The sequence below is a fragment of the Perissodus microlepis genome, chromosome 16, assembly GCF_051167445.1.
Source record: "Perissodus microlepis isolate ML-2025 ecotype Zambia chromosome 16, ASM5116744v1, whole genome shotgun sequence".
NCBI classification, from domain to species: domain Eukaryota; kingdom Metazoa; phylum Chordata; class Actinopteri; order Cichliformes; family Cichlidae; genus Perissodus; species Perissodus microlepis.
In genome coordinates, this window is record NC_140476.1 from 1,865,038 (window position 1) to 1,887,539 (window position 22,502).

The 22,502-nt window shown below is 46.4% G+C and overlaps 3 protein-coding genes across 5 annotated transcripts; 1 reads left to right on the top strand and 2 right to left on the bottom strand.

Annotated features, from left to right (window-relative positions):
• Positions 1 to 3,717: 3,717 nt before the first annotated feature.
• Positions 3,718 to 13,977, bottom strand: gtf2e1 (general transcription factor IIE, polypeptide 1, alpha). 3 transcript variants are annotated; one of them, XM_084907719.1, is made up of 6 exons: positions 13,852 to 13,977; positions 13,032 to 13,343; positions 12,787 to 12,944; positions 9,353 to 9,548; positions 8,949 to 9,178; positions 3,718 to 4,817 (listed from the first exon to the last, which is right to left on the bottom strand). In XM_084907719.1, exons 2-6 carry the CDS (start codon positions 13,319 to 13,321, stop codon positions 4,372 to 4,374), a joined length of 1,320 nt encoding a protein of 439 aa, XP_084763845.1. In that variant the 5' UTR covers positions 13,322 to 13,343; positions 13,852 to 13,977; the 3' UTR covers positions 3,718 to 4,371. The 3 variants fall into 3 exon arrangements, with proteins under 3 accessions (XP_084763845.1, XP_084763846.1, XP_084763844.1); XM_084907720.1 differs by having other exon boundaries at positions 13,867 to 13,971; XM_084907718.1 differs by having other exon boundaries at positions 13,772 to 13,921.
• A 41-nt stretch (positions 13,978 to 14,018) lies between these two features.
• rabl3 (RAB, member of RAS oncogene family-like 3) lies at positions 14,019 to 17,597 on the top strand. Its single transcript, XM_084907722.1, has 8 exons — positions 14,019 to 14,157; positions 14,781 to 14,872; positions 15,310 to 15,439; positions 15,526 to 15,640; positions 15,735 to 15,885; positions 16,268 to 16,339; positions 16,989 to 17,027; positions 17,119 to 17,597. The coding sequence occupies exons 1-8, from the start codon at positions 14,112 to 14,114 to the stop codon at positions 17,173 to 17,175; spliced, it is 702 nt and encodes a 233-aa protein (XP_084763848.1). The 5' UTR covers positions 14,019 to 14,111; the 3' UTR covers positions 17,176 to 17,597.
• Positions 17,279 to 19,347, bottom strand: LOC146370168 (granzyme B-like). The gene is made up of 5 exons (XM_084907721.1): positions 18,778 to 19,347; positions 18,498 to 18,642; positions 18,011 to 18,158; positions 17,635 to 17,895; positions 17,279 to 17,516 (listed from the first exon to the last, which is right to left on the bottom strand). The coding sequence occupies exons 1-5, from the start codon at positions 18,821 to 18,823 to the stop codon at positions 17,358 to 17,360; spliced, it is 759 nt and encodes a 252-aa protein (XP_084763847.1). The 5' UTR covers positions 18,824 to 19,347; the 3' UTR covers positions 17,279 to 17,357.
• Positions 19,348 to 22,502: the final 3,155 nt, after the last annotated feature.

Here is a 22,502-nt window from a genome sequence, read left to right on the forward strand (position 1 = left end):
TCACAGCTGCTGGTGGCATCCAGAGACTGATGGCATGGAGAAATTTGAGCTTGCAGAAGCTCCTCATTCCAGCAATCATTAGATTTGTAGATTAAATATTCTCAGCTTTGGAAAAGCTCAGATTGTGCGATCAAAGGAAACCGAAGACAGAACGAGGGTCGATCACTCGGTCGTTAATCCTCGGCTTTTATTGGATAAGAGTGATGAAGACACCTGCAATCAGTCAATCCTTATGTAATCAAACCTCTGAAGCATCACTCATTATAAAGTGCCGTTGTACGTCTCCACTCACACCCACTCACAGACACCGTGGGGGGTGGGGATGCATTGCTTTACACCACCCTCTCCCAAATCCTGTCCCAGTGAAACGCTGCTTTCTGTCAGGATGTCACACTTTTTTTTAAGCAGCCAAATGAGGTCAGATCCATGCATGAATATGAACATGTGCATTCTCCTGCAGGAAAATAACACCAAAGACGCCATCAGGGGAGAAATCTTCTTAAACCCTGTTAAATCCCATTAAAGCACAATAATCTCACAGCACCTCTCAGTACGCCATAGTCTACCTGATCTTCAGGGTCTCCTGATTTTTTGCAGCTCTGTGGATTCCCCACCGAGTTCTCTTCGCTCTCCCTGTAACCCACGCTCAGACTTGCCTTGGCAGATCAATGGAGCAGCATGAGGTTAGGATTTTAATTGAGCTGTCCTGAAGGGTGGGGGTGGTTTTAATGAGGCCAGGGCCTGTTTTCATCCTGACCTTTGAGGCTGTGCTCTACAGGTGTCCATCCTCTAACTTAAAAGGAATGTATGGGCTTGTAGGGTTACCCCAGAGGTGTCAGACCTCACAAGTGTGTCTGCAGCTTGACATTTTCACCCGAATTAAAGTCTCAGCGAGGTTTTTTAACCTGTTACACTGTATACAGTGTTTCTGATACCCGTGTTATCATTTAGCAAGGAGGATGGTTTGTACTCACGCACAACCCAAACCAAAAATACGATTGTGCACAATATTAATAAATGACACAAGAACACGGCTGCGTTGTTCATGTAATCATATTTCTGTCACCACCAGCTTAAAGAACAACACAAACAGTCAGTAAGCACCAGCTCCACAGAGACCAGCACAGGACACTGGCTGTGCTGGGGACTATGCAGCATTCAGCAGCAGGATGAGACGGGGTGCACAGCTGGGACAGTGTACAGGAACATTTGTGCCACATATGGAATAAAAGACCCGACGGGAGTGAAAACAAGGCTCAGATGTTAGCAGGTCTAAAGTTTCTTTAATGTGAAATTAAAGCAGATTTAACCAAATAACTTGTCCACTGAACTCTTTAAATCCATCTGAGGCATCAGGTACAAGTGTCATTACAAACCACTGCTGCAAACAAGTGAAGTAAAAGTCATCACCATCATAAGAAAACTCTCTCTAAGTCAGCTCGTCCCACAAAAACCATGATGACATCATCAGCCTGGTCATCAGCGCTAAGTGCAGCCAGGCTGTTTCAGCAGCCAGTCAGCCCACAGTCTGAGAGCCAGCACACTGAGCACACAGACGCATCAGACCAGAGGTAAATAAACAAGCCATATACAGCAAAATGGTCAAAGTAATCTATTACTTGTGTTTGTGCTTCCTGAGATTGTAAAAAGTACTCGAGAGCAGTGACACTGTCATCATTTTCACACAAAGACATCTTCTCTGCACATGCTCCACACGCCCATCAGGCCAGCATCAGTGTCAGAGTTCACGGTGAGGGGATTCTGCAGGTGATCCTTAGCAGGGGGTGGAGCCTATCCCTATTAAGCACACGTGTTTGAACCTGCGCAAACATGCAAACGGTGGAGGTGAACGCAGGCAACAGTGCTAACCACAATGCTGCCTTTATTCAGGATGCAGCCTACACCCTGCTGTACTCGCTGTGTTTATTCGGCAGGTAACGCATCAATAAACAACGTGACCTGGATATGAGCCGACAGCAGGAAAGATTTGACCACAGTGGCGTCTCCTGAAGCTTAGTTTTATTTACTTGCTCGACTCGATTGCTGTGACAAGACAACGTCCTGAAGGAATGTGCCTCAGTAAACAGGCAGATTTGTCAAACAGCCGTGCTTTGTTTGTAAAATATCAAAGTCATTACGTAAGAAATTATATCAGAAAGAAAGGGTGTGGGCATGCAGTTTGTTCCCATATATCAGGGGTGTCCAACTCCAGGCCTCGAGGGCCGGTGTCCTGCAGGTTTTAGATCTCACCCTGGGTCACATGATTAGTTCGTTACCAGGCCTCTGAAGAACTTCAGGACATGTTGAGGAGGTCATTCAGCCATTTAAATCAGCTGTGTTGGATCAAGGACACATCTAAAACCTGCAGGACACCGGCCCTCGAGGCCTAGAGTTGGACACCCCTGCCATATATACACACATGTGATCTCTGCAAATCATTCTGGGCTACTGGGACTCAGTGCTGCCCCCTGTGATGAAGACAAAGGGGTTTATTTTCTGAACAGCTCGTTGTTGAAACGTTTGCACAGAAATCTGGACTAAAATGTAAAACCTACAAACTCTTGTGTGAAATCAATGGTGCTGCGTTTGCGTTGATGAAGGATTATGGGTATGCAGACATCTTTTTAAACACTCACTTCACTGTTTTTGTCCATGATGACTTCTGTCCTCTGTGAAGTTCAGCACAGGCAGGCTTTCTTTGCATTAGCTGGTTTAACAAAACGGGCTTCTCAGTGCACTTAAAATGTATTTTATGCGTCATTCGAGTCTTCTTCCCCACAAAATGGATCAAGTGAGCACCGCCTGCTCCAACCAGACAGACTGGTGATAGAGAGCTGTATTTAAAAACAGGAAACTCAGCGATGTCTTTGTGCTCGGCCTGTGCCGGCTGCACAGGTTACACGTGTACAACACTCAGGACCCTGTACGTACAGGAATCAGTGCGAATGGTTCACTTCCACATTATGTTTTCAACATGTTACCATGGCGATCAAAACCCACCACCACTGCAATGAAAACTCTGATTTTAGGCTAAATTTACATTTCTAACCTGGTACACAGAGCACGAGTGCACAATTTTCATGAAAGCGGCCGTCACCGTGGTAACTGATGCTGAACGCAGCCCGAACAGGAGCGGCTTATCAGAGTGTTGGTTTAAAATCAGCTGGAAGTGCCACGTTCTTCTAATTTACATTAAGTTTTAGATGAAACCAGATCACATGACACAGGAACAGGTTTTACATGGGTAAACTTACAAAGTCAAACCTTATTAAAACCACTGAAGCCCAGGTAGAGTGACAGGTGTGCAAACTGCACGTGTACGTTTCCACTTGGTGATGAAGAAGCTCTATTCTTACCTGCTGCTGAGCCTCTGCTGAAACTGCAGCTACGGCAACACAGAATAAATCAAATAAAACGTTTCCTCTCCTGTCGACAAAGCAACTCCCACTTCTCGTTTTTAGCCTCTGCAACAGTAACAACCTGGAACATGTAAAACCCAAGATTAATACTGCAGAAGTTTGTTAGTCGCTTTTCTTTGTGGCATTTTTGCAGTTTGCCGTTCAAGTTTTATGCCCTTTACAGAAGTTTTGTCATGTGATACGGTCACTGGCTGGAGTAGGCGACACTCACAGGGATCATTTTGTGTATGACATGTGAAATGCTCAGAGCTGGAAGCAGTGATGACACTGCCCCTGGTGACAGTACACAGGAACAACATGATGGTCAAAAAGTATGTTTATGGTATAAAGACTCTCCTCCTTCGCCACAGTATCTTTTTATTACAGACTGCTCCAAAGAACCGATGTTTCACTGTTAGCCACATGCTCCGTCTGGCTGAGACCAGTTTTTAAACGTCCCGTCTGTTAACTTGTTTCAGACAAAAAGAAGAAATAAATCACAGAACGTAAAGCCAGCTGCTTCGTCCTCGCAGGTTCTTCAGTTCTCCATCAGTGTGCAGCTCCAGCACTCACACCTCTACCAGTTCTCCAAGCTCACTGCTGCATACGCTTGTTTGTAGAAATCTATTTTTCTCGTCCACGACACTGAGCGCTGAAATTTACTGAGTAAAACACCTGATACATTTAAACGGGACATAAAAGAAACAGGCAACAAGATTCAAACTAAAGACAAAACAGTTGGCACTGTGCAGCTAGGCAGCTCCTTCTGGGGTTGTAGGGCGGTGATTTAAAAATACTTGGGACAGAATACTACACGGGGGGGGGCAACACTGTCAGAGTCCGTCCTCATTAATGGAACGAAGAACGCTGAAGCAGGCTGAATACTTGTTGAGCAGCATGATTAAAACGAGCTGTGTGCACAGACATGCCCACTGACACAGCAGAGTGAACCCACGCTGTGACCGACTGTGGTTCAGAAGAACATGTCCTGGTACAGGTTCTGGCCCATCTCGATGTAGGCCTCCTTCTCCTGTGCAGACATCTGCTCCACCAGCTCTGGCCTCTGGCTCACCTCTCTGTACGAGAAGGGCCGGCCTCCCACCATCACTGTGGCCTCGTCGCCCACTTCCTCAAATTCATCGTCGTCCTCATCATCCTCCTCTTCGCCCCGATGCTGCGCGGCCGCGGCAGGAGGAGGACCCGGGGGCGAGTCGTCGTCCGACTCGCTGGTGTCGCTGTCTGAGTCACTGGCGTTGGCAGAGGTGAGAGCCCTCGCAGCGGCGCTTGCTCCGCCTGCACCGGCGCCTGCAACACTCCTCTTCTCGTGGATTAGCAGCGCGCGCATCACTTCCTCGTTTTCATCTACCTGACTGGTGCCAGGACCAGGTGCTCCATCCTGGGCTCCAGGTACGTCACCACCTGTGAAAACCACATTAAGATTAGATCACATTCTCATTTTTAGCTTAACTCACAACTTCAACACAGCTCTGCTCTTCAACCCTGTTACTTATTCTGCATCCGTGTCATGTGGTAAGGTAACCATGGGGTCGAGTGGAGATTTATCATCTGATCACATGATGCAACTGATTCCAAATTCCTTTAATTTTAAATATGTTTATATTGTCTATTCTGTAAAATAGTCAGATGTCTATTCATATTAATGTACAGAATTCACCTGCTTGCTGCTACTACTGCACATTCACCCAATGTATATACACATATATATGCATACATGCATATATATAACCCTAACCCACTGCTGTTCTGCATAGGCCTGAACCCCCTCAGTGAGATCATTAACAAGACTGGCTACGGATACCGACTACGGAACGGAGCAGTTGTCAGCCACCTCCTGTACATGGATGACATCAAGCTGTATGCCAAGAGTGAACGAGACATCGATTCACTGATCCACACCACCAGGATATACAGCAATGACATTGGAATGTCGTTCGGACTGGAGAAGTGTAGTCGAATGGTAACGAAGAGAGGGAAGGTAGTCAGAACTGAGGGGATTAAACTACCAGAAGGCAACATTGCAGACATAGAGGACAGTTACAAGTACCTGGGGATCCCGCAGGCGAATGGGAACCATGAAGAGGCCGCTAGAAAGGCTGCAACCACCAAGTACCTGCAGAGGGTCAGGCAAGTCCTGAGGAGTCAGCTGAACGGTAAGAACAAGATCCGGGCCATCAACACCTACGCCCTGCCCGTGATCAGGTACCCTGCTGGGGTAATAGGCTGGCCAAAGGAGGAGATAGAAGCCACTGACATAAAGACAAGAAAGCTCCTTACCATGCATGGAGGGTTTCACCCCAAGTCCAGCACCCTGAGGCTGTACGCTAAGCGGAAGGAAGGGGGCCGGGGACTGGTGAGTGTCAGCACCACAGTCCAGGATGAGACAACGAACATCCAAGAATACATTGGGAAGATGGCCCCAACTGACCGAGTGCTCAGTGAATACCTCAGGCAGCAGAAACCCAAGAAAGAGGAGGGAGACGAGGAACCATCATGGAAGGACAGGGCCCTGCACGGTATGTACCACCGGCAGATAGAGGAGGTGGCTGACATCTAGAAATCCTACCAGTGGCTGGACAAAGCTGGACTGAAAGACAGCACAGAGGCACTAATCATGGCAGCACAAGAACAAGCTCTGAGTACAAGATCCATAGAGGCTGGGGTCTATCACACCAGGCAAGACCCCAGGTGCAGGCTGTGTAAAGATGCTCCAGAGACAATCCAGCACATAACAGCAGGGTGCAAGATGCTAGCAGGCAAGGCATACATGGAACGCCATAACCAAGTGGCCGGCATAGTGTAAAAGTAAAAAAAGTAAAGTGTAAAGTGTGTGTGTATGTCCCCATAGGGAAATAGTTCCTCTGCATTTAACCCATTCACCCAGTGAAGCAGTGGGCAGCCACCAATGCAGCGCCCGGGGAGCAGTGTGTAGGGACGGTACCTTGCTCAGGGGTACCTCAGGGTAGCCGTTCAGTGGAGTCGAACCCCCGACCTTCTGATCATGGGGGCCGCCACTCTACCTACTGAGCTATCCCTGCCCCAGGGGACAGGAACATCTGTGCCGAGTATAACCTGGAAGTCCCGAGGTCAAAATGGGAGATGCCCCCAAGGGTGGTGGAGAATGACCGAGCTAAGATCCTGTGGGACTTCCAGATACAGACGGACAAAATGGTGGTGGCTAACCAACCGGACATAGTGGTGGTAGACAAACAGAAGAAGACGGCCGTAGTGATCGATGTAGCGGTTCCGAATGACAGCAATATCAGGAAGAAGGAACACGAGAAGCTGGAGAAATACCAAGGGCTCAGAGAAGAGCTCGAGAGGATGTGGAGGGTGAAGGTGACGGTGGTCCCTTGAAACTTGAACTTCTAACCAATCCAGGACATCTCACTGGAGCGTAGGCTGGATGACACAGCACCTGCACAGTTTCTTGCCAGACATTCAGTGCTGCCATGTTTCATCACAGCAAAGCAAAAAGAAGGCGTGGCCTGGGACAAACAGCTGCAAAACATAAACGTGAGATCTCCAAGAACGACCGATAACGACATTAATCTGTTTTAAAAGAAATGTGTTGGCTTCAGAGTGAGTGAGTAAGTTCTTAGAAACATGTTTCATAGGTCTTTATCGATACCTGTTCCAGGGTAGGTATGTGCTCTGTGATTGGTCTAGACAGATGGGAAACTAGATGAACAGAAACATTGGCTGAGGATCAGCGGAGCCTATAAGAGAGGCGGGAAACCACGAGTGGTAATTTCTTCTTCTACTTCCTCCCAACTTGCTGAAATAAGCTCAGACGAGCCTCTGAAATTAGCAGTGCGCACTTCCAGCGTGTGCAGTCAGCTGCACTGACACAACTCCCGTCTCTGCCGCACATCCAGCGCGATAACTTCAAAGTGGGTGGACATTAAACTGCAGTTGCTATGCCAACCACCACCTGGCTTAACGTCATCTTAGTGTTTCAACCGGCACAATGCTAAAAGCCTGGCAGTTCCACGGTGGGCAGTTGCCCCCAGGGAAGCCCTCAGAGCTCTCTAACGAAGGGTAGCGTACCGTTTCAGTTTCGGCGTGCGAGCTCGAGCCCAGCCTGACTTTATGGAGATGTGGCACCTGCTACATCCCCGCTGATGTCAAAGCAGGCAGAGCGGGTGACGTCAGCCAGTGAGTGTGGGCTGAAAGAGCTGCTCCATCTTTAGAGCCTGCGCCCACAGGTGCACAGCCTCCGACACCAGTGTTCAGTTTTCACCAGCTGAAGCTCCGCACGCTTGACTGAAATCATCAGTACAGCCAAGGTGGTCCACATCTACTGCACATCCCCACCAGCAAGCACAGAAGACTCAGGAACTGCAGACGCGCTCGTTCCCTCTCAGCAGCTGAGGACAAAGAAGCTCCACATCTTCTGTTTTTTGATGCATCGTATCAGAATTTGGGTTTTTCTTTACACGTTCAAATGAATAAGTTGTATTTATGAGCTGGAGTGAGGCCCTTTACTCTTTCAGTAAACCAGTTCATGAAACACACGCACGCTCAGGATTTAAGCACAGGGTAAAACCTGCAGGCAGATGAACCATGAAACACTCAGACGGATGCAGAGACACACCTGTGACAAAAACACAACCCACATGTCTAATTTGTAATTTCCATAAGAATGGATTCTATTATGAGTGATCCTGCCTCAGCCACTCACTAATCAAGCCCTGATTATTCCAATTAAGCAATTATGGCTCAGTGGTACTCTGACCAGGTCTGATTGCTGCATGCCCTTGGGTAAGGATCCAATGTCATTAGAAGAAAACTTGTTGAAGGGCTGCTCTGACAGATGGAGGTAACCTGGCTGACCTGTAATAACCTGTTCCAGCTACAGACTGAGCACCGACTGAGATGAAAAGCACAAAAACGGCGCTCTCTGCAGTCCATGCAGCATCCAAGCTACCCGCTCCTGAAACACCAAACCCTCTGAGGACGAGAAACATCATTCATGATTAACGATCACATAAACAGCCGCCGAGTCTGGGAGGAAATTCACGCTGAATTAAACTTAAACTAATTCACAGAGTCGGAGATTGCAGTGCTTTAGAGTACTATTACATTCATTCATCTTCAATAACGAGCTGCACATTCTGGAGACGTTTTTCATCCCACTCTGTGAGTCCATTTTCAAATGTTATTGTATTTAGCGAAGACTCTACACGAGAGACAAAGATGAGAACGATGTCCTGCAGCTTTTAGATCTCACTCCGGGTCAACACACCTGAATCACATGATTAGTTCATTACCAGGCCTCTGGAGAACTACAGGACATGTTGAGGAGGTCATTCAGCCATTTAAATCAGCTGTGTTGGATCAAGGACACATCTAAACCTGCAGGACACCGGCCCTCCAGGCCTGGAGCTGGACACCCGGTCTAAACAGTATCTGTTTATGTTTAGTGTGTCTGAATATAATCACTGAGCTACAAATGAAACAACCATCACAGAGATGTCACAGACTCGTTGCTGTAGCTGAGAGCGGCTGCAGTGACAGCGCTGTACTTACGGTTCTTGAGGACGTCGGGCTCGTTGTAAGCGCCCTGTACGGTGCTCTGAGTCAGCCACACCGGCCTCTCCTTTGGCGCCTTGCTGTTGCCGGCCTGTTTCTGCTGCTCCTCCTGGTCCATGTTGATGACCACGTTCTGGGTGTACAGATCAGCGTAAGTCGATCCTTTGTTCGACCAGGCTTCGCGGTGCGAGCCGCTCGCTGCTCCTGATGCTGCAGCACGTTCTCGGCTGGAGGAAAGAGTCAGCAAATAATATTTACAGCTAAGTTAATATGATTAACGTGTCCAGTTCACTCGTTTCGGGTTCCTCCTGTGGCTACAGACAACAGCTCACCACAGTGTAACCGCTAACTGCGGTGAGCTGTTCGGACGAGTGCGATGCTGCGAGGCTCGGCAGACTGACCTCTGTTTGAGAGCAGGAATCTCAGCAGGCTCAGGCTCCAGCAGCTCTTGGGACAAGTTCACGTCCTCGGTTTCACGGAGCAGCACGTAGATGGGCTCGATCTGCTCGTTGAAGCGCGCCACGAGCGTCCTGGCGTCAGGACAGACGGACTCATCCTCTTCTACCTCCGTCTGGCAGAAGGTACAGCGAAATGTACCTGCAGGTGAAAAACAATCATTACAGACCTGCCTACAGGGCGCTGCATGGACCGAAGTCTGTAATACAAGCCAGAGAAATTTAGGCTCCAACTACTTTACATACCAGCTGATATATCACAGGAAGTGAACCTGCTGGTTGCCATTGGTGCCATTTGTGCTCTGATTTTGGTGATTTATAACCAATCGGGGTCAGGCTTGGTCTTCGTGGAGGCTGCGCGTGGTTGTGTCGACACAACAGGAATAAGAGCGCTGACAGAGACTCTTATATTAAACAGGAAGCGTCTGCGAGGGCTTGGGGAAACTGTATGCTGTGCACACCACACTTGCTTCCTACCATTAAGAGAAGGGCAAGCTTCGACCATCTGCTTCTCTGGCTGATTTCAGTTTCAGTAACGGGAGCCGTTCCAGCAGCAGCGCAGAGCTCACGCCTGCTTTATGTTTATGTGTATGAGAGGACAAAACCCCACACTCTGAAAACTACTATTACAACTAAAGCACCTCCAGATTAATGCAAATGAAGTGAACAGTTACAGCTGAGGCTGCTCAACAACGTTTCATTAATGTACAAACTGTTATTTGTGCATTTAAGATTAAAGTGGTAAATGCCTCATTAAGATCTTATTTATCCTCGATGTGTGCTAAGCGGCACCAAGCTGAGATTACTGGAAAAAATCATTACAAAGTAAATCACGTAAATATGATTAATACGTTCATAATGGTCTGGCACTGGTCTCTGGCTCAGCACTGAAACAACTGGGTTTAGCTCAACCTGAAATATTCTGCTTTTTCTGTACAAAGGTGGAGAACATGTTGGCCGAAGGTGAGGAATGAGCACGTCAGGTGGAATGAGTGAAAAAAAGATCATGTGTTACAACATTCACGCCGCGCGTTGTGAAAACAGAGCTGCAGGGCTTCGGCTCTCCTTTGTGGGTCAGAATGAGCTGGAAGACCAGCAGTGTCGTGTCCGATCCTCGTGAGGTTGCGCTGAGTGTTGCTGGCCCGACAAAACCAGCCCATCAAACTACCAGCAGAGCTGCAGGTACCCGAAGGCTGAACCCTGACCGAGGCAAAGCAGCAGAGACGGGAAGCGGTGCAGAGGAACCGTGAAGCGTGTCATCACAAACATACTGATGGCTTATTTATCCAGAGTGACGAGACTGCACATCTATTCTCTCCCGTTTGTGTCTTTTCTTAGAGCTCGATCATTTAAACACACCCACATTTTAACATAGTGATTCTACAGTGAATCAACCTGACAGCCAACAACAACTATTTACAACATTTATCCCAGTAAACCACATGTCAGTACTGGACAGAATTATTCACTGAAAACAAATGAGAAGCCATCTTTAATGATTTGTTGACAACCCCTGTGTGACTCGTAGAAGCAGAGCCGGATGGTTGGCAGTCAGCCCTGACCCTGGCAGGCAGTCAGCGTGGTGTCACAGCTTAAAGCTGCCGCAGTTTATGAATGAAAACAGCTCACAAACAAATACAAACCTTTGCAGAGAGAGCGCACAGAGCACAGCACTTTTCTGGACAATGTTTCTAATGCAAATTGGGATTTTTAATGCACATGTTGGACCTGCGACAGACTGCCGACCTGTCCGGGGTGTACCCCGCCTCTCGCCCTATGACAGCTGGGATAGGCTCCACCCCCCCGTGACCCTGACAAGGATAAGCGAACGAGAATGGATGGATTTTAGCAAACACACATACAACCCATTTCAGTGATCATCAGTTCTGGGGATGTTGCTTCAATTTCTCTAAAACCAAATTCAAAGAGATGCCATTTTCCCAAAATGCACTGCATCCTGTGTAATACAGTAATGTGCACTGCTCGGAAAGGAAGGAGCACTTTAAAACATCAGATCTCAGAAATAAAATCCTGCTGGATATCTGCACCGAGCTCGAACAGCAAAGTGAGAGTGGCTCCACTGTGACTGCAGGGAGACAGCAAATGTTCGGGTAAGGGTGCGTATTGACATCATCGTGGCCGCTGTAAGTCATTGATTACCAACTATTTAAATTTGATGTAAAAGTGAAAATTCTGGGTTTTTAAGTGCACAAACTGTTTCATGGTCACCTACGTTTGGTCTGTGTCATTCACAGCTCATCATTATGCAGCATATGTAAGTATGTGTGAGGCTTATGACTCATCCTTATTTAAATAAGACATTTAAAGTGAACTTTAACATGGCAGAATGTTAGCGTACGACTTGGAGCTTATACAAAGCCACGTACACGTCATTAGCTTCAATGGCAGTCTTTTCATGTCCACGTAGCGCTGGTAACAAAGTGCACACACACACACACACACACACACACACACACACACACACACACAACTTTAGAAGTAACTCTGCATTAAATGGACAATGAGCAAAAATCATGCTTCTATCACTATAACGTACACGATCCTCTGTTTGTTCACACTATAGTTTCATTAGGAGGAATTGTCATTAAATGTATCCTGTATGTGCTGTTACTGCCATCTAGAGGTGAACTGAGGAGCACACAACATAATGGAAGTGCAAACAAAAAACAACACATCAGATCACAAAAAGTGATCCTTGCATCAAAAATACTGAAGTCTTCATTTAACTTTGACACACTCATTTCTATACATCCAATGTGAATCACTGCCAGATGTGAGCGCCCGCCTCGCTTTTCCCACATATTATATCTCCAAACATTTTCCAGATAAACTGAGAGCCAGATTTACCAAGTTAGGATAATCACAGAGGGGCTGAGTGGGCAAACACGTCCACAGAGGGAGAAAGTTCTGCATCTATTGATTTAAAAAAAAAAAAAAAAAAAAAAAAAAAAAAAAAGGATGAAGAGTGTCCTCCTCCCTCCCACTGACACTGCACGTCGAGTTCAGTTACTTTGTGCTTGGTTTTAAAATCTAACTACTGAGGAGCAGAAATATGTGGGGCCTTGCTCCAAACCAAAGGGTTTAAGACTCAGTGAAGGGAAAGAGCCAAAGCTGAGGCACCACGCTCACCGTTTTGAGCCGTCCACCTGCACCAAATACTCAGAAAATGACAAGTTTCTCTGTGCACGCAGCATGCTATTTAAATATATATGAACTCTCCCCACCCTCGGTAAAGAAGCTTCTAATTAATTATTCATCCCATAAAAGCTGGACTAAAGTCCTGTAAAACTGCCAGAATGCTTTCAAAAATCCAAGCGTGTTGAATATTACAGTATAGCAGCACTGGTCTGCACGTTTACCTGTCATAGGGTCAAAGAGTTGGTTGGCCTCGAGGTCGGTGAAGGTGGAGAAGCAGCAGGGACACCGGAAGGAAGCGCGGTTGGTGGAGTCTCGCTCATCTGTCTCAATGCGTCGTCGCATGTGATCCAGTTTATACTTGACCACATTGACCAGTACCCTAAAAAGATGTAAGACAGAAATAAGACTACTGAGTCTAAAGTGCCCATCATACACACACACACACACACAAAGCAGAGATTTAAACCTGTAATTAATGAAGTAGTAGTTGTGTCTCGTTGTCTTGCCATCAGGCGCCGTCTCCACTCTCATGCGGCACTTCACAAACTTGTCTGCTTTTAGGGTATTGAGTACTGAGCGCAGCTGCTTGCGGTCATACTTGAGCAGCTCCAGCATGTCCTCCTCACGCACACATGGGTTACGGATCAGCACATCCAGCGCCAAAGCATGCTCCAGACCATAAAAACCCCTCACGACCTGCTTGGCCAGCCGCTTCAGAGCTGCGGGGACCTCGGTCAGTACCTCTGGTTCAATCATCTTTGGGTCTGGAGAGAAAGAGCTGCAGGGCAGAGTGCGACAGCGGGGGAGAACATCAGGAAGGCAGGGATGAGGAGCAGCGCCAGAAGAGTTATTCAAGTATAAAACTTTAAATTTAAGAGGGAAGTGTAAGGTATACTAGACCACATTAACCCAGTAGGAGAAAAATCCCGGCCCTGTTATCGATGTCAAATCATCAATCACAGCTTAGCGTAGCTTAGCTTAGATCCAAACAAAGACTAAAACATAATGCATCCGGTTGGCCGGTGTTATTGTACATTTTAATGTAATATACTACAACAGAAAGACGGCGTGTTAATCGTTTACCGGTCACCTTATTATTTCACACTTTATCTTTAATAAAAGCTCGATGAAGTTACTTTTATTTAAATTAAGCGCTAACACTGAGTTCGCCTGCAGAAACCCGGGAGGCGTTAACGCGACCCTTACCGGTTATTGTTTATGTGCCAACAGTCATCTCAGAGTCACACACACTGACGTTAACTCACAAAAACACCGCTAAAACTCACTGAACACAAACGCACGTCACGGTCCTTTAGCTGCTGGGTTAGCCAACATGCTTCACTTCTTATTTTGAGACGACGACCCCGGAAATGAAAAATAAACCCGGACCAACATTTCAGTTGGCCCGGCTGCACTAAACTGCACTCACTAGCCCATAGAAGCGAAGAAGCTTGAGTGACGGGCACATTGGCGAATAGCATGGCTTTGTTTTCATGGGGCGTGGTTTTAAGAACACTGTTTACTTCCTGATCGCGTCTATCAAAAAATGGCCTCTCTTGACAGGGTAAAAGTGTTGGTTTTGGGAGATTCCGGTGAGTTATGAACTATTTTCACAAGCAAAACCTTTACTACTGTCTGCTCTTATTTATAAGGACATTTGCTTATTCTGAACGGAACTCGCTCACTTATAAAACTCTTAATCTTTAAGTAGGAGACCGACGCTGTGGTCAGTTTGCTGCTGTGGCAGTTAAAGCTACGGATAAACTTCACGTAACACACCTGTCATGTCTAACCTCACGGGTAATTTTCACAATAAAGGTACATCGGCGAGCGACGCTGAATTTTAATACCCGTCATTTTTACGTCGGTCACTTTGCGGCAGGTGGATGTAAGTGTTTGGGTGTGAAACGATTCCACATCAAGAGTTTAAATTTCACAGAAACACGTTTTGCCGAATCAGAGAGCCACACCCTACAGATCATTACGGATACTTACTGATGTTGTTCCGGAGATGTGCTCTGCTGGAAGCCGAGTCGTAAACTGACTCGATGTTTCGGTGGAGTTCAGTTGTCTTCCAGTCAGCAGCAGCTGTAGAGTCTATTCATAATTTAAATCCATTAATATCGATCAGCTACACAAAAACGTTTAACCCTGCAGTCACTGCTGTGCTTTGCATCAGCTCCTTTTATCCAGTATCATTTTGTGCTCTTTGCAGGGGTTGGCAAGTCTTCCTTGGTCCATCTGCTATGTCAGAATCAAGTTTTGGGTAATCCATCGTGGACTGTTGGCTGCTCTGTAGATGTGCGGGTAAGCAGGTCCAGCATCTTCTACTTTACATAGTCCTAATTTTGGTAAGACTTCCTGCTGGCCTTTTATTTTAAACTCTTATAAAACACGACAGAACACACTAACGAGAGGGAGACGGTGTAACGGTGAACCTGAAAGGAACAGGTGGACGGGTTTAAATACCAGGGGATCCGGGGTGTCAGGGGTGATCTGTGACAGAAGGATAGCAGCAAGAGTGAGAGGGCAGGTAATGAGGCCTGCTATGATGTATAGTTTGGTGACTAACAAAAAGATAGGAGGTAGAGCTGAAGGTGTTCGGTGGGAGTGACCGGGATGGACAGGTTTAGAAATGAGTCCATCAGAGGGACGAGGCTGGGATGGTTTAGGCATGTGCAGAGAGGTAAGAGTGAGATGGAGCCAGATGAGCTATTGATGTCGAAATAATTATTCTACTCCAGGTTCAAGACTATAAGGAGGGAACCCCAGAGGAGAAAACCTTCTACATTGAACTCTGGGATGTTGGAGGATCCGTTGGCAGCGCCAGCAGCGTCAAAAGCACGAGAGCAGTCTTCTACAACTCTGTTAACGGTAAACACTTAAAGACAGATCTGAAAGCATTGATTTCATCAGTGACGTGTTATTGAGACATGCTCTTCATGTTTGGGTTCTTTTAGGAATTATATTGGTCCACGATCTGACCAATAAGAAGTCCTCTCAGAATCTGTACCGTTGGTCACTGGAAGCTTTGAATAAGGATTCCTCTCCAACTGGAGTCATCGTTTCAAACGGGTGAGCAGATCTGTGTGTTTGACATCGCCCGTCTTCATTCAGAATAATAAACAGAAAACATGGCTAATGTGGAAGCGTCGATATTTGACTGCAGTGACTATGACAGAGAGCAGTTTGCAGAGAATCCGGTGCCTTTGCTGCTGATCGGGACCAAGTTTGACCAAATTCCAGAAAACAAGCGCAGTGAAGTTCTCACTCGGACGGCTTTCTTGTCTGAAGACTTCAATGCAGAAGAAATCAATCTTGTAAGTCGCCTTTTTCTGCTCTACGAGCTCTCAGCTTCAGCTCCTTTAAACCAATGAATCGGTTTCATTCATTGGTTTATCTCTCACATAAAGCACAACTCATGTTTAACACTCATAAAAAAGGAAACTAGACTAATGATGAAAATAAAGCGGCGATTCACACACTCACACACCACCTACGTTTTTCAGTCAGTAATATACAAAAACAAATTCTAGTTCACAACAATAAAAACGACACACATGTATCATAAACATCACAGCATCAGTAAGCTCCTCTCTGTCCTGTGTCTGGTCCTCCAGCCTAAAATAAAACATGTAGAAGCTGCTGTGGTCAGTTTCACTGCGGGAGCTGAACGCTTTTGGTGTTGTGTTGTTTTCCCAGGACTGCACCAACCCCAGATACCTGGCTGCAGGCACCTCAAACGCTGTGAAACTCAGCAGGTTCTTTGACAAGGTGAGAGCTGTGACCTGCGTCACTGCGGTCTGTCAGGCAGGTCGTGACTCAGGCTGCGTCCACACTAGCCCAGATAGATTAGGGTTAGGGGGGAACGTTTTCATCTGAAAACGCCGTTCCGGCTCTTTGAAACGTCGCGGCAAAATGTCGAGGAAAAGCACCGAGTTTTTTAAATGGACTAACAATGAGGTGGAGTTGTTGCTGCGAGTAACACAAAAGTACAAAGTTGCAAAAGCGAGTGAGAATTAAAGAATTCTTTGTTGCTATCTTTGTTTAATTGGTCACATGACTAACATGCATCATTGTTTTAGAAAGTCTCTGTTTTCAAATGTGTGCGTTTTTGAGAGCGTTTTCAAAACGCCGTCTCCGTGTGGACGGGAGGCCAAAACGGAGAGACGAGGTTGCGTTTTCAAACGAGAATGCATTAGTGTGGACGTAGCATCACACGCGTGTGTGCACCTCCGTCTTTGTGCTGCAGTTACACGTGTGGATTTATCGAGAGCACAGAAGCTGTCAAACAGGGACAAACATCGTTTGGGTTTCACGTTTATTTTGAATCATAGACCTGGAGGATAAATGTCTCACATTAATGGGAGTCCTTTCTCTTGACGTGTATGTGTGTTCTGACTCATATTAAACCTTTCAACAGGTAATAGAGAAAAGATATTTCACCAGAGATCCCAGTCAGGTCAGTTTGTTTTCTCTTTTTTCTGTCCAGTCAGAGTCGTAGCAGTTTTGGTAAAAGGTTGAAGGTGACCTGTTTCCCACTTTCTCTGCAGATGACTGGCTTCACAGACAGAAAACGGTTCAACTTCAAAAGTTTGCACTATGACTGAGACCTGTGATCAGACCCCGCCCACTCAGACACGCGCTGGAAGTGAATCTAGAAAAGTTTATAAAAGCTGGAAATGACATGTGAAGAAGGTGCTGAGGACAGAATGAAGAGGCATGCTTTGAGCTTTTTATTACACCATCATAAATGAGACCACACGTTTTTACTGCTCCTCTGACTCGTGCATCATTCCTGCTCCTCCATTGTTTGCTTGATCCACGGGATGAAGGAGCTGACTTTAGTATAGACATGCGGGTACTGTGGATTATTACAGTCCTCTGCCCAGGTGAAGGCTGTTATACCCTGAGGCTTTGTGTTGCAGATAAGTGGCCCACCGGAGTCTCCCTACAAAGAAAGACTTGATTGAGCGATCTGTGTAAAGGTTGCACATTTTTGTCATGAATAAAAAACTAAACCTGTATCTGAGTTATTAGCTGCTGGGCTGCTTTTGTTATTTCATTACCTGGCAAACACCTCCGTCCCGTCTGGTAAACTTGGTGCATATCATGTGACCAGAGTTAAAGTGTTTTTGCCAAATGTGTTTGCACTCAGTGCTGAACTGCATCTTCTCTGTGGCTTCTTTTAGGACATTTGAACGAGATCCATTAGCTTTGGTTAGTCCCCAGCCGGCCACAGCACATTTAATGTTGGCGGGTGTTTCCCCGTTCTTCTTAGGCAGTCCCATGGTCCTCACGTACTTATTCAGAGTGGCGTTCTTCTTCAACTGCCAAAGAGAATCAGTGAAAGTTGCTCCTGCATCAGTTCAACACATGAACCCAGTGCACAGGGAATCAGGTCACTTTAAACTTTTCCTTTGATGTGAAGTTGGACAGTTTTACCTTCAGTAACATGATGTCATTGTTTAAGTTCCCAGTGAACCCTGGATGAGCGAAATACTCGTCCACTTCGATGCGTTGCTGAGTTCTCTCTTTCTTGGTGATGTCGTGTGCTCCGAGCACCACGGTGCAAGAACCCCAGGTCTCATTTCTGAACAAGAAACACAATGTTCAAAGAAGCGTCTGCAGTCACACTGATACTACGGATGGTGTGAATCATAATATCGACACAAATGAAGGTCCATGCAGTCTTCTCAGTGTGTTGCAGCGCTCCAACACCATTAGAAAAATGACTCCCAGGAAAACTGTGGTGGCCCATCACCCCACACAAACACCTTCCACTCATTTATATGTAACTTGATGGTGTGTTCTCAGTATCACAGTTCAGCTGTGATACAGTTTTATCACAGTGACTGCTGATAGAACAGCAGCAGCTAAAATAACATCCTTTTTTAAAAACAGTTATATATATACCATATAAAAAGCGTACTTGCAGTGAGCTGCAGTCAGAACAAAGTCCCTCTGAATAAGGATCCCTCCACATGAATGTACTCCCCGATACTGGACTGACACCATGTACGGTCTGGAGTGGGGCTTTGCCTCCCTGCCACCGACTATGCCGCTCTCAGCAGCCCCTTACAGGAGAACAAAGGTCAAATCAAAACAGCGATCACAGAAAATTCTTCATTTTGACCTTTAAAGAAGTGGGAAACTGTATTTCAGCGCAGGTCTAAAATATCCTGCCATTGAAACTCTGCCAGTCTTCTTACCTGTGAGGGAGATTTGCAGAAAGACGTAAAGGATGCAGCAGATCATGGTGGGACAGACGCTCCAGGCTTGCAGTGACCCCCCCACTCCACACGTCTCTTTTTATAACCAGCCTCCCACAACAGAAACTTTGTGGTCAGAAGTTTCTGCACGGATATCACACCTTTGTCTGCACTGCTGCATGTAACAGGTGGTGGTGCATCACACACCTCCAATGATTTACCAGCAGAACATTATTTCTGTTTTCAGGATGAATTAGAGTCTGGATCATTCATTTATTATTATTAATTCATATTTTCAATTATGTATATAAATATATCTAAACACAATTCAATAAAAGGACTAAATGTTACGATCCCCGGTGATGCATTGCTTCATATACAGAAGGTCTTGAGGGATTGCTGCTATGAGGAAACTTTACCAGCGGGACATCGTTGTGTGCCTCAACTTCACAGGCTGTTTCGGTCTTTTATCACAAGCTGTTCTGCCATTTTTAGTTTCTCTTTACCTTCCTTGGTTAGGTTTAGAGATTAGGAATCTAGTCTAGATTGTAATATTAAAATTTTAGGACACATCGTCAGTAGTGGACCTTGGATTCCTTGGGTGTTTTGGCTATTATCTCTTGACACTCTCACCCAAGGAGGCCCTGCCAGGGTTGATCAGGCCCCGGCGTGTGTCACTGGTTTATGCTATAATGTTATTTCTCTTCTTCTTTCTGCTGTTTAGTTTTCTACAATTTATTTTATCAATTCACCACAAAAGTTATACTTACCTCTTTCATATTTAAAGAGCCTCACTTCTTCAAAGGGATAGAAAAGGTGATAGCAAGAAGTAAGACAAAAGAGACAAGATAGGAGCGAGGAGAGCTGGAAGGGGGGCGCCTGATCTGGCATCCCACACCTCCCCGCCGGATCCTGCTGTACGCTCTACCTCCCCTCTGCCTCCCAGAAAAAAGGGAGGAGCGGAGGATAGAAGAGTGAAAATTCTAGTGTTGGGCTTTCTGTGATTTTGAAGCCCCCTGTTGAGGCAGGCCCACCACGGGTTGATCAATCCTGGGCGTGTCTCGTGGTTAGCTGACTGCCTTAGCGGCACAAGTGATGTCAGCCCTTTTTAACAAACGACAAATGCTGATGGATACTGACGCTCCTCTTGGTTGGTGAAAGGTTGAGCGATGATGGATTTTCTTTTGCGCTCAACTTTCTCGGCTACACACCTGAGGACCTGGTTGTGTCTCCATGTGGATCTGCCCTGAGTACGGCTAGTCCTACAACCAACCAAGATGTGCTTGAGTGTGGCTGGTGTCCCGATTCTTTCTTGATGTGCTGAGAAAGAACAACCAATACTCAGAGCAGGTCCAGTCAACAACAATGATTTATTAAGCACATGCATGGGGAGATGTACACAATACCACCTTCTGTGTCGATCTCCATAGAGGAAGCACACAGGCTCCACTATTTTAAAGGGCTGAAGGGCTAAACCTGCCCTGTCTGCATAAGCAAAGTTTATTATCCTGCAACAGTGACAGTTAAGTTCAACCCCTTCTAAGGCACTCATGTTTGCACTTCACTTACAGTCTCAGTGCTCTTTCACCCCAATCTGTTTCCTCTTATTCTCTTTTAGCAAAGTAAAAATAGGCAATGTTCTCTGCAAGTCTGCACAAAGCCTCCAGTTCTGCACAGTTTCAGTCTGGCTAAGCAATGCAATAACCTCTGAAACAGTTTATCACGGAAAAACAAAATACACAGCCAATAAGCACTAGAGAATGTGTTTTCTTACATCTTACTCTGACTGTCACTGGGCAGACGTGTGCACTGTTACAAGCAAAACATTTCTGGTAATACCCTATAATCCAGCACATTTCATTAGCAGCTGGATTAATATGGTCTTTGCTAAAATATTACTTCATGATATATTCTCCACCTTCGAAGAAGGTCACAATACAGCTGACGCCGCTACTCCCCTGCCAGCTCGGCCGATCTCACCTCCAACAACGGCATCATGGGTGCGGGGCCTTCCAGTCCCGCGTCCATGGCCCTTGCTATCACCCTCTCGGTCAGCCGTCTGATACAGGGAAGGCAGCAACAGCTGCACGTGACCAGGATAACTATAAAGACTGTACACAGGGGGCAGGGTCCTTTCCAAACCACAGCTGCAGATTTATTGGGGAAGGCAGCACATCGTATGTCGCTCGGATGATGAAACTTAGTCTATTAGACTCCATTCCCCAGATTTCACTCCATGAGAGTTTCCTCTTTCCCACACTCTCCCAGTTCATCCAGCATGTCTGGCTGTTTCCTCCTGCCGACGCACCTCCTACACCACCATTTTTCAACGTTCGGTTACAGATGCCTGTTGCCACTGAGGTGTTACTGCTCCAAGACCAAATCCTCCTCTGCCCTGCTGGACGTGACCCACCACGTCACGACGGTGAAGAGCAGATTTGGCCTGTAGCACAGATGTGGCCGGGGTCCACTTCTTCCCGTTGCTATGGGGTCTCGGGAGTCCGTAAGTGACATCTCAAGCCTCACTTTTGCACATTTAATGTCCTCTACCAGACTAGGGATAGGCAATAACAGTATAGAGTCCAACACTGCTGAGGCATTTGGGAAGTCCGAGCCACGTCCTCGCGTAGGAGCTCACCAGCCTCTCCAGTCGATTGGCATGACTGAGTGAGACCTCATACGTCGTCAGGGGCCGCAGTAGTCTGGGTGTGCAGTGTTTTAATCTGGCCGTTAGCCTTGTTCTGCCGTGGTTGTTCAAGTTGCCAGGTATCATATATTCATATTTTCAATTATATATAAACACAATATATTTTATACTGTCTGTGGTTTTATGAGACCCTGAACATTGGTCCTGAGGGTTTGTCTCATTGGCTGCCTGTGGACTGCATGTGCTTTAAAGTAAGCCGTCTGGGTTGGTGGTAAATAACCGAATGGAAAGTGTGTGTCAAGGCCAAATTAACCACAGTGCACACAAAGGTGATCACACCTCTCACTGTGAACCTTACACACACATTTGTGCCACTCTATTCTCTCCGAAGCTCGCTTGTTTTTTCTAAAGAAAAATGTCAGTGATGTGAGATGGACATGAATATACAGAACATAATGAGGGCTGATGCTGGATGCAGGAGATCTATCTATCTATATAGATATATATATACATAATAGTCATTTCTTTAGTAAACTATATTGTTTTAAATAATTTAGCTTTAAATGACTTGAAAATTATATATTTCCACAGAAAAGCCATAAAATTCTGACGAGTATTTGTGTTTTCCGTGGAATTGGAGGCGTTTTCTGCAAACAGTTATTAGTTCGATTCTAAGGAAAAGTTCAGTGATGTGTGGGTGGACATGCATGCTCCAGGAACATGACACCCACAGACAGACAGAGCCTTTACCCATCAGTGGGAGGAAGATGATGAGCACTTTCAGCAGCGACACTGCTCCTCTTCCTCTGGGCGGTGTCAGTGTGGCGCCATCCACAGGTCAAACCTCAACACTGCACCTGATCCAAATGCGCAAGTTTTGCTGGGCTCAGTGTCACTGCTGGTACCTGGACCCTACAGAGGGTGGTCCGACTCCTCCAAGATGACACATCAACACGTGCCATTCCCAGGCTTACGGCGTCTCTCAGCACAATCTCAGGATCAAGGAGGAGATTCCAGAGCCCAGCAAAACGACCTCCAGCAGACGACTGGTGTGAATGTCTCCGAGCAATCAGAAACA